Here is an 11,757-nt window from a genome sequence, read left to right on the forward strand (position 1 = left end):
TTCAGAACATAATTCTTTGGTCACATAGTGTCTGCTGCAAGGTGACATCTTAACGGCAGTGAAGCATGGAGGACTCCTCTGTGGACATTACCTCTGCATACTCGCTCAAAGTGACTTTCCCCTCCCTGGTATTTGTCACTTGCACTGAGCCCATAGCGTTTCCCAGCTGTGTGATTCGGGAAGGTGACGAGCTGGCTGAGTGCAGGGACTCTGGGAGCTGTGAGATAGAGCAGCTGAACCACTCAGGGCAAAGTCACCCCCAATCAAACCCACCTCAGCCGTGCTGACACCTCGCTATCAGTGTTGTGCCAGAGAGCTTGCATGGCACACACAGATCTTTGGGAAGAGCCATGGGAATCTCAGGGAGAGGGAACTGGAGGATCAGTTGCTCTTTTTCTTGTGAAAAGGCTTGGGTACTTGAGCTGGGAGCTTGTGGACTAGACAAATTACAAACTGGAACATTTCCAGGGGTTTAGAACTTTCAGATTTAGAAGAGCACTGTAAGAATTTTTCAGTTTCTCAGCCAGAACAGGGAGAGGTGCTGTGCACCCCCTTCCCTTCCCCTACAGCACCACTCAGGCTCTTGAGCACCTGCACCCAGCACTGATATGCTGCAGATACAGCTCATGGAGTCTTGAGTTCAAACTCCTTCAGTGCAAAGGAATCTGAAATGTTAAGGGAGTGAGGAAAAGGAGCATGAAAGTGGCTCTGCACAGGTAAATAGTCAGAGAAGTCTTTGAGCTTCAAAGTGCTCCCATGCCCACACTCTGAGAGATCATTGAGAAGAGTGTTGATCTCAGCAGTGTGCAGCACCATTAGCAGTGTGGGTTCACTTTGCTCCTTTATTCATGGTTCACTTGATCCATTAGTCCTATCTGAACTTCAAAGATCTTTTCATGTGCCTCCTGGAAATGTTCCTTCCTTAAGTTTTTCTCCAGTTTGCTGACTGCACTGCACAGCCCACATAACCAAAGAGGTATTTTTATCTGCCTGTGTTATAGGGCATTTGATTGATTATTCCTGGCTCCAGGCTAGTTCTTCTAGCACTGTATTTTCATTTGACTCCATCACCTCAAAGACCATTTTTCCTGCCCTTATCTTCTCTGTCAACATTTTGGAAACAGGAATAAGACAGAAAACAAATGCTTAAAGTTTTGCAGTTTATTTCTTAATCATTTAGAAGAAGTCTCAGGATGTCTTTCTGTTTTTTTCAATATTCCTTCTATTTTGTGTGTTACAGCTTCATTTTATTCCAGAAATCACAGGTTCTCACTTATTTCCAAATAGCCCTGGCAACAGTTGGGGAAGTTGAATAAAACACGTTCAATTAAGCTGACAGAGGAGATGTAATCCCTCTCCCTTTTCAGGGTGAAAGGGGAGTATTCACTCAACAGACCTTGTACCAAAGCAAGCAAAACTCTTGCACAACCTGTTGGATTTTTGGAGGCAGCTCCCAGGGCTTTCCATCTAGGAACTGGAACCAGACAAGATCCAATGACACAAAGCAACAAAATACAGAGGTAGAGGGGTAGCAGAAGGCAAAGTACAAGGATGAGCAGCCTTATCTCCATGATTTAGAGCAAAGAACAAGGCAGATTTATCTGTTTTATAACTCTGTGGCCATCCAAGGAGTTACCCTAGGCAGGTGCTTTGTCCTGTGGGCAAAATGCCACTGGTCACTGCATACATGCCATGCAGAAACTATGGGAAAAACAATTTAAAATCCCCTCCTGTCATCATGACCAGGCTGGAGTGAGGCAAGTGTATTTATCCTTTGTGAAACAGCAGTGCAGGAGCACCAGAGAGCCAGCTCTGAACATAGCTCCAGCTTGGTTTTGAAGGCAGCCTTCCTTGCAGGAGTGCACAATTTAAGGAACTTGTGCCTCATTCCAACAAGCAGAAAATTGGCTCAAGACTCTTACGTGGAGTTTTTGTGCTACAAGTATAGTAAATAAAAAAGTTTAAAAAAGACACTTTATTTGCCTTGGCTTGTGCAATGGTTTGCATGCAGAGTAGCCCTGTCTGGAGATTCTGCAGGGACATGTGTGGCACAAAAGGCTCTGCCCTTAAGTCCATTTTGAGATCTGTCAAGATTAGCACCCCACAAAATAGACTCTTGGTTTTGATTGTTTCTCTGCTCTGCCTATACTTGAACAGAAAGTGTGAGAAATATTTATGATGCTGGAAGAAGTTTGCTCTTTGCAAGAAAGGGAAAAGCTGAAAGTCAGGGGAGCTACACAGGTGCCAGCAGCAGAATGCAGTGAGGCTGGGCAGCCTTGGCAAGGCAGCAAAGGCACCTCTTTGATTTCAGGGGTGCAGAGCAGCCCAGCTGGGAGCGTGGTGAAACTGCAGTGTGGGGAAGGAAGGAAGTGGTACAACGTAAACACCTCCTGGGCTCAGCACTCTGGCAGCTGCAGCAGGGCAGGCTGTCAGGCACTGCTGCTCAGGCACCAGGCACTCCTAGGGCCAGCACAGAGCTGCTGTCATTGCCTTTGCTCACGGGCATGCAACAGGCCCTTCTCAACAAATGGACCAACAAAACATTAGGTAGGAAGAATTCAAATAGCCCTGCATGCGTCAGCATGGAAAGGGAGAGAGTTTGAGGGCAAATGTGCCTTTTCATCACTGATATTGAGGATTTCCTGCAGGTTGGAAGGATGGAAAGGAAAGGCACCAGCCTGCCCCTATAGCTCAGCCTGCAGGCATGTGCAATGCAGACTGTGGTTCGTGTGGCCCTTTGAACTAAGGGCAGGTTTGCTCAGAAAACAAACAGAAAAGCCAGCTGGCTCATTCCCCAAAAACAGCAGATCCAACTGAAAAGATGTGTGAGACTTTGAGCAGCTACATGCACCATTTCTGGGCACTGCAATAACTTGACTTGCATTCAGACATCTCACACCCAGCTTAGTGTGCAGCCTTCCCCATGGGTGGTGTAACCAGCAGCGGAGACAAACAGACCTCCAGGTACAAACACAGCTTAACAAGGAGGGCAGAAAAACAGTTCTGCAAACTGGAACCCTCCTCATGGAGGCCTGCACCTGGAAATGGGAGCTCACAGGGACAGGAGAACCAGAAAGCAGGAATGGCACAAAGGGACACAGGCTGTGGCTATGGAGGGTGCTGCACAGGTGTGGTGATGATGTGATGTCCACTTCCTCCCAAATCCTGATTACAAACCCAAACAGAGCTACAACCCCTGGCAAATGCAGGCCTTGGCTTTATGGAGGATCTGAGGAGACTGAAGAGCAGTGGAGCATTAACTGTGTATGGGACATTCCCCAGCTCATGTACTGAGCTCTCTGCTCACACAGGGCTAGCCCAGCCACAGCAGCACTCCGTGCCAGCAGCCTGGCCAGAATGGTTTCTGCTGTGCTGACAAACCACTCTGGGAGAGGGACGGAGCCTGATGTGGTTTGCAGAGAGAACCGTGTGGTTTGCAGCAGCTTGACCAAGAAAAGCAGCTTTTTCCACTGTGCAGGTTGTTCTTTGTCGAGTGCAGCATGAGTCTCTGGGCGAGGAGCTTTATTGACTCTGTCCTTGCCGAAGCTGGAGGCAGCCCTTGGTGCCAGCACAGCTCCCTGCCCTGGGCACTGTGGCCCTTTGCTCTCACAGGGGATGCAGCAGCATCTAGTGGCCAGCTGCTCCAAGGGCCCTGGCAGGGCTCCCTCCAGGGGTTGGGTCCTGACCTGTCTCTTTCCTAAAGAGCAAAAATCTTCCAGCACTGTTTCCACTTGGCAAAGTGAAAACCATCTGCTACAGAGCTTTTTCCTTGTTTCAGACACACCCCTTCTGCCATACCCTCAGGAAACCTTTGCTCTGGCCTGGAAAGCTCAGAGCAGAGGTGGGAGGGCAGCTCTGGTGCCCCTGTTCCCACACAGACTGAACCACCTCAGCTCTGAAACACATCCAGTGGTGCTGGAGCATGAAAGAAAAGCCTGCAGGGCTACACTTCCCCTGCTGCAGTGGACAAGAGGGAAAAGCTGCTCATGGCAGTCTAAGATGGATTTTTCTTCCCTTCTAAGTTGCAGAAAGGCTGTGAATAAAGGGAAGTGCATTTTGTGGAATGGTGTTTATGATTTTTAGAAGAAATGCTGAAAGACTACAATAAGCCTTCAGAAGAATAATCCATTTTATTAGAGCACAACCTTCTAATTCTGCTTTAGGAGCTGCTGCTTGAAATTCTCCAGCAACTCAGGTGCAAACTGGTCAGCAGTCAAGTTCTTAACGTTCATAATCTCCTGGTGGGCTTCCAGGAAGAGCTCCTTCCCCACAGCCTCTTCCACCCGCCCGCGCCACGCCGCTAACGCCGGCCTCTCCTCAAACAGGGCATAGCCAGCACACACGGGCTGCAGAGACACACAGAGCACCCAAATGAGGCAAACAGGGCACAGCCAGCACACAGGGGCTGCAGAGACACAGACAGACCCCAGTGAGGCAAACAGGGCATAGCCAGCACACACGGGCTGCAGAGACACACAGAGCACCCAAATGAGGCACACAGGGCATAGCCAGCACACACAGGGGCTGCAGAGACACAGACAGACACAGAGTGAGGCACACAGGGCACAGCCAGCACACACAGGGGCTGCAGAGACACAGACAGACACAGAGTGAGGCACACAGGGCACAGCCAGCACACACAGGGGCTGCAGAGACACAGACAGACACAGAGTGAGGCAAACAGGGCATAGCCAGCACACACAGGGGCTGCAGAGACACAGACAGACACAGAGTGAGGCAAACAGGGCATAGCCAGCACACACAGGGGCTGCAGAGACACAGACAGACCCCAGTGTGGCACACAGGGCATAGCCAGCACACACAGGGGCTGCAGAGACACAGACAGACCCCAGTGAGGCACACAGGGCACAGCCAGCACACACGGGCTGCAGAGACACACAGAGCACCCAAATGAGGCACACAGGGCACAGCCAGCACACACAGGGGCTGCAGAGACACAGACAGACAGGTACAGAGTGAGGCAAACAGGGCACAGCCAGCACACACAGACCCCAGAGTGAGGCACACAGGGCACAGCCAGCGCACACAGACAGGCACAGAGTGAGGCACACAGGGCACAGCCAGCACACACAGACACAGAGTGAGGCTAACAGGGCATAGCCAGCACACACAGGGGTTGCAGAGACACAGACAGACACAGAGTGAGGCACACAGGGCACAGCCAGCACACACAGGGGCTGCAGAGACACAGACAGACACAGAGTGAGGCACACAGGAAATCTGCCAGGGATGGACCCCGTGGAAATGGATGTGCTTCTGGCTCAAGGCAGCAGACACTCATGGCATCAGGTGGAGCTCACCTCTGGCTCTTGGGTCATAGGAGGCAAGTGGTGACACCTCAGCAGCTGCTGTGCCTTGGGACATGCAGCCAAGAGCTCTGCCATGGCTAACCCCAGAATGGTCCAACACAGGACATGGAAGTCCATGCACACCAGCACAGTTCTTCCAAATATCTGTACTTTCCTGTCTAGTTTGTAATTTATCTTTCTTTCCTGACGAATGCTGTCCATATTTCTATAGAAAGAGCTGTTTCATCAAAGTAGGTTTTCCCCAGTAAACTTAATTGTGATCAAAGTCAAAAAGGAGCAAGATTTAACGCCAGGGAAGATCTGCCATTACAGAGCTGGGGGTGCAGCTCCCCTGGCCTGGCCTGGCCACAGCCCAGCTCACATCCAGCAGTGCTGGGGTTGCTGCTCACCTGCATGAGCTCCACCAGTGCTACCAGGTCTGCCAGGGAGACCTCACTGCCTGCAATGAAGGGCTTGTCCTGCAAGAACTTCTCCTCAAACTGCTTCAGGGCAACGTTCAGCTCCTCAGTGGCAAACTCCAGTTTCTCTGGAGGAAGTGGCTGGCCTGTGATGAGAGGCAGCAGCACCTGGCAGGGAGAAGAAACAACTGGCTTTTTATGTGTTTCCTTCCAAATGTACTCATCACACTCTCACTGCCACCTTCTGAGGAGCCCTCACCAGCCATGCATGGGAATAACCAGAGCTGCTCATCAGCCTTGCCAGGTTTACATTAATGTCAGTCCTTACTTCCTGCCTCTCCTTGTCTGCTGCCTGGAAATCTGAAAATTCAGCCACAAGAGTCTCCTCTCAAAGTGATGCCTTGAGAAGGCTGGCCTAGAACAGAGACCAGACAGAGCTGAAGAATAAAGTAGGGATTTGTTAAAAGGCCTCAATGGATCAACCTTGGGCAGCACAAGAGCCCAGCCAGGGCTGCACCCAAGATGAACCAAAATGGTCACAAAATGGACAGCTGGTCACAGTGTCTCTCACTTTTATAAGTTCTGCTCCATTTGCATATTGGAGTTCACTGTCCAATTACAGCTCCAGCCCATGCAGTCCCATCCTTTGTGTTTTTCTCTCTTCAGCCCATGTTGTTTGTGCTCTTGGGCCTGAGATTTGGATCATTTGTCTTTGGTCCCCATCAAGAGAAGGAATTGTTTTGTCTCCCTGCTCTGTGCACAGAGCTCACCATCCCCTAACATGAAACCCAGACCCACAGACTAAAGCAGAACAGAATCTGGAAAATATAAAAGCTAAACCTGAGGCATCAAAGGGAAGACTGTATCATCTGCCAGCACCTGCATTTTGTTCTGCAGAGGGAGATTGTCTCTTTCCATGAAGCTGGGCAGCCAGCACTGAGCTGTCTGGGGGAGCTCTCACCCACTGCATTTACCCTGGATTTACCTTTGCCTGCAGCAGGAAGGATCCAGCCTACTTCACTTAGGCTCATTTCAGCAGCCAAGTCACTTTTGTTCCTATCTCTCACTTGGTTTGTACATTTGCTGAGAAAGGCCCTGCAGACAGGCAGGCCATTTCCCTCACAGCCCTTAGCACCTCATTTTTGATGTATAATGGTTTTACCTTGCTTAAGAACAGCTTGCTCCCCTTGGCACGGATGTTGACGTGCTGCCAGGCCAGGTACTCATCAACCCTGGCCCTTTTCTGCAGGTCAGCTGGGTACCAGTGATCAGGAGTCTTGAATTTCCCAACCAGGTACAGGAGGATTGCAATGCTGCCCAGAGAGCAAGACAGACAGTGAGCTGATCATCTGAGATTAAAGCACCTCATCCTTTCTTTTTCCCCAGATTTTGCACTGCTGGACAAGCAGCCACACAAACCTGATGGGAGCCAGGCAGAAGTGCAGCAGGGCACAGCACAGGAGAGAGTTTGTGCTGCTGCCTGTGGACCACAATCTAATACAAGTAATTGCCCAGTTTTGAGCAAATAGAAGCTGCAGAATGAGTTTATACCAAATCTGAGCTTCACATCGCCTGGCCATCCAGCTTTATGCCAGATTTCCTGCACTGGCCTACAGTGTCCAGCTGCAGGCAGAGAGCAGGACACCTGGACAGGTATTTAAGCTCAGAAACAATGCCTACAAAGCAGCAAAGTAGCTCCAAGCAGCAGCTTTTTCTACTGTTAATGCTGCTCAAGTCGCTTACGTAAGATAGCTTCTCTTGAAACACAGATTTGTTAGGTACAAGTGGAACAAAGGAGAGGAGGGAGACAAAAACCTGTCTGGACTGGAGTGCCAGCAGTACCCTGGCAGAACCCAAGCACTGGATAAACAACACTGCAGCAGGGATTGAGCTTATTGGAGCCTCACCTCTCTGCTAAGGTGAAAGAGCCATCCCTGAGTGCAGGCACCTTCATCAGGACGTTCACCTTCCGGAACTCCTCTGTCTTGTGCTGCCCTGAGCAGGGAAAGGAGAAGTTTTACTTGGCAGGGATACTCAGGACCTGTTGTAAACACCTGAGGAGTTTGTGGGGACTGTCCAGCTTCAAGTTCCTGTTTCTGATTGTACAAATTGAGTCTTGTATCAAGTTTGTAAGCAATGAGTGAGTGCTGCAGGGTGAGTAGGGGGCTAGCCCTGTGCTATCAGCTTTCCTGCTGATCATTGCCTGCATGCCAGACCCACCTATGGCCCAAGGGCAGCATGGTTAGGAGTCCTTTCATACCATCAGCACTTGACAGCCTGGGGCTCTATCCACTACAAGCTTGTGCCTGGAAGTACCTGTCCTGTACAAAGCCAGGGAGCCCCAAGCACCTTGGAGGAAAGGGATCTCACTAACCCTTTCCCCCAAGGAAGGGAGGACAGTGAGAAAGCAGAGAGATACCTTTTTCTGGAAGATAATGTAATTTATATTCAACTATACTTTCTAAAGTCCACAGATGAAAATAAATTCCTGTGATTCCATGTAAGTACTTCATTACAGATGAAGTTTCAATTAGCTCCTGTGCATCTTGCAATCTTCTGTAAGAGCAAATATGGATTTGAGGCTCCTTTTAAGGTATCTTGTAGGACCTCCCCAAAAGGTAGGCAGAGTGAACCTGACAGGAGAAGGTGCTTTGCTCATCTGAGGTCTCAGTGTACTCCATTCTGTCTGAAACCAGTCCCAGAAGCCTTGTTCTATGTGACTTGTTTGTGACAGCCTTTTCCACCCACTCACTCCAGCCACCCGTGGCTGCCTGGGTGTTCAAGCCTCTCTAATGTGTAACTAACCTTGTGCCCCATCCTGCTGTGTGAGCCATCTGAGAATCTGTGTGCCAGAGGAGATGCTCTGGAAGCAAATTTAGCTTTTCTGTACTTGACAAACCTGATTTGTGACTATTCCCCTGTCACTTGGCTCACAGCCCACTTTCCCTACCCCTCTCAAAAAGATGAAGTGTGCAGATTCCAGGTCTTCGGGTGTCCTTTGAATGCCAGGTGATCCCTACCCATTCTCACTCCTTCTACCCCCTTCATTGACACCTGCCCTGCTGGGGGCTGAGAGCTTTTCTGGGGCATCACATTTAAGGCACCAGCTCAGTTCTGAGTCTCAGCTCCCTCACCTTGTCCTTACAAACTGTGCAGTGATCCTCCCCCACTGTGGCACCCAGTGCAGGTACCTGGAGAGCTTCCCCAGGGCATGGGAGGTGCACTCTGCAGGAATGGGATGAGGTGCACCCAAATCACCCATCTCAAATCCAAAAGCAGATTCCCAAAGGGCACAGAGCATTGGGAATCTGTGATTTAATTCCCTTTCCTTCACTTCCCCTATCTTTGAGTTTCAGTTGTTCCTTTTTCTTTGGTGCTCTCATTCCTTGCCTTTGTTTCCTCTCCTTTGCTCCAGTGTCTCACCACAACAATTAATTTATTGGGAAAGAAGGGGAAGGACACAAGATGAGCCAGCCCCCAGCTACAAAGAATTGCAAAAGCTTTTGCTATGAGACAAGTGGGAGGAAAGCCACAGTAAAGGTACAACCAACACACAGCTCAGGTACAGGGGAACACCCAAAGACTCAACCACAACATGTCTGGGGTTTCTCTCAGGTTGGAGTCTCTTTTGTTCCTTCCCCAATTTCAGCTCCAGGAGCCTTCTCATCTTTCATTGTTTTTAAGCATTACTTACTGAGGCCTTTTTATGCCCAATGCATAAAAAGACCTTGATTTCAAATCCATCAGATATCTGGGGAGGTTGAAGGATAGGGTTTACCAGCTTCAATTACAAAGAAAGAAGATACAGATCTTTGGATCTCCTTTGGTGAAAAGACACCTTTGGACAGGCTCCTACCAGTTATCAGTTGGTTTGAACCCAACCAAACCACCTCCCTTCACTTCTCAGTGTTCACACTACTGCCAGCTGCACTGTCTCGCTCCACAGCCTTCTCAAGCCGGTCCTCAACCCTCCCAAAATAACCAGACCACAAACCACAGGAGCCAGTGGAGCCCCCCGAGGGGCAGCCCTACCCCTGCCCTGTCCTGCCCCACCTGCCCGTGGGGACAGCTCAAGCTGGTGCATGACAGCCCCCGAGGGGGGAACCCCTGCCACAGGGGAAGGGCTGCTCTCAGCAGCTGCTGCTGCTCACCGGAGCACACGTTTTTCTAAGCTGAATTCCTGAGCAAGAGCCACACACCTCGGCGGTCCTCACCCATACACCAATGTCCCATCTCTGCAGCTTTTTGTTTCCCATATGAATGGGGAATGCCCCAGACCTGGCACATCCTGAGCGTTTCTCAGAAAAGCGTCTCTGTTTTTCAGAGGCCCATTTTGTGCTGGGTGGGGTCGATTTCAAAGATATCACATGCCTTGGCAGAGTCCTGTTTGCTGCAGAGGAGCACAGGCACTGAAATCAGCACTTAAACGACACGATTGCAGAATTTGGTATGGTTTTTGTGTAGGCACCAGGAACCCCCTGCAGCAGGAGAGCCACCCCATCCTCCCTCAGCGTCTCACACGTGGGGACGGTGAGTACCCTCCTGCTTCCACCCGCGGGCCGGGATCCAGCGGGCATGCTCCCGGGAGTGGCCAAGGGAGCAGCGGGACCCCACAAAGCCGAGGCTGGGACAGGCTGGGACACTGCAAAGCCGGGGCTGGGACAGGCTGGGACAGCCCCAAAACCCAGAGCTGGGACAGGCTGGGACAGCGCAAAGCCGGGGCTGGGACAGGCTGGGACAGCCCCAAAACCCAGAGCTGGGACAGCGCAAAGCCGGGGCTGGGACAGGCTGGGACAGCCCCAAAACCCAGAGCTGGGACAGGCTGGGACAGCCCCAAAGCCGGGGCTGGGACTGCCTGGGACATCCGCACAGCCGGGGCTGGGACAGGCTGGGACACGGCAAACCTGGGGCTGGGACTGAGCAGAGGGACACCCGCAAAGCCGGGGCTGGGACAGAGCAGAGGGACACCCCCAAAGTCCAGAGCTGGGACCGCCTGGGACATCTGCACAGCCGGGGCTGGGACACTGCAAAGCCAGGGCCGGGACAGGCTGGGACACCCCCAAAACCCAGAGCTGGGACAGACTGGGACACCCCCAAAGCCCAGAGCTGGGACAGGCTGGGACACGGCAAACCTGGGGCTGGGACTGAGCAGAGGGACACCCGCAAAGCCGGGGCTGGGACAGGCTGGGACAGCGCAAAGCCCAGGGCTGGGACAGGCTGGGACAGCGCAAAGCCGGGGCTGGGACAGGCTGGGACAGCCCCAAAACCCAGAGCTGGGACAGGCTGGGACAGCCGCAAAGCCGGGGCTGGGACAGGCTGGGACAGCCCCAAAGCCCAGGGCTGGGACAGGCTGGGACACCCCCAAAACCCAGAGCTGGGACAGCGCAAAGCCGGGGCTGGGACAGGCTGGGACAGCGCAAAGCCGGGGCTGGGACAGGCTGGGACAGCCGCAAAGCCGGGGCTGGGACAGCCCGGGACACAGCGGTGCCCCCGCCCCGCTCACCCTTGGCCAGCTGCACCCGCTTGAACTCGAAGGGGATGTTGTTGCTCCGGGCGAAGATGTAGAGCGCCCGGCAGGGCTGCGAGAGCAGGTCCAGGTACAGCTCCAGCCCCATCGTGTCGCTGCCGCTGCCGCCCACGGCCGGTCCTGTTAAACGCGGCCCGCCCGGTCCCGCCGCACCGGGCCCGCCCCAGGCAGGGCGGGGCAGCAGCGCCCGGCGCTCCCAGCGGGGCGGGGCCGGACCCACGGGACAGGGCCCGGAGCTCAGCCGGGCTCCGCACCTTGCAGCCCGTGGCTTGTCCCGGTAAGTGCCCTTAGCGATACAGAAAGCGCAGCCCGGCTGAGGGGTGTGAGAGGCGCATCCTGGTTCTGCCCCGGGAGCTCACAGCCCTTGCACAAGAGGATTTCCCAGTCCTGTGACTCCAGCAGCTGCCCAGACACCCGTGCTATGGAAAAACAGCTGGAGAGCAAGCAGGCACGGCAGAACACACGCTGCTTCACTGCTATAAAACAACCTTGCTCCTCACAC

At 52.5% G+C, this 11,757-nt stretch overlaps 2 protein-coding genes across 2 annotated transcripts in view; one reads left to right on the forward strand and one right to left on the reverse strand.

Annotated features, from left to right (window-relative positions):
• Positions 1-11,757, forward strand: part of KLHL22 (kelch like family member 22) — a 303,656-nt gene that overhangs the window by 221,066 nt on the left and 70,833 nt on the right. The gene's annotated exons all lie outside the window — the stretch shown is intronic.
• Positions 4,106-11,674, reverse strand: LOC139598814 (glutathione S-transferase theta-1-like). The gene is made up of 5 exons (XM_071445634.1): positions 11,232-11,674; positions 7,636-7,723; positions 6,891-7,041; positions 5,720-5,896; positions 4,106-4,346 (listed from the first exon to the last, which is right to left on the reverse strand). The coding sequence occupies exons 1-5, from the start codon at positions 11,341-11,343 to the stop codon at positions 4,149-4,151; spliced, it is 726 nt and encodes a 241-aa protein (XP_071301735.1). The 5' UTR covers positions 11,344-11,674; the 3' UTR covers positions 4,106-4,148.

This window comes from Agelaius tricolor, unplaced genomic scaffold (assembly GCF_023055355.1).
Source record: "Agelaius tricolor isolate 1412-34295 unplaced genomic scaffold, bAgeTri1.0.p SCAF_20, whole genome shotgun sequence".
NCBI lineage: Eukaryota > Metazoa > Chordata > Aves > Passeriformes > Icteridae > Agelaius > Agelaius tricolor.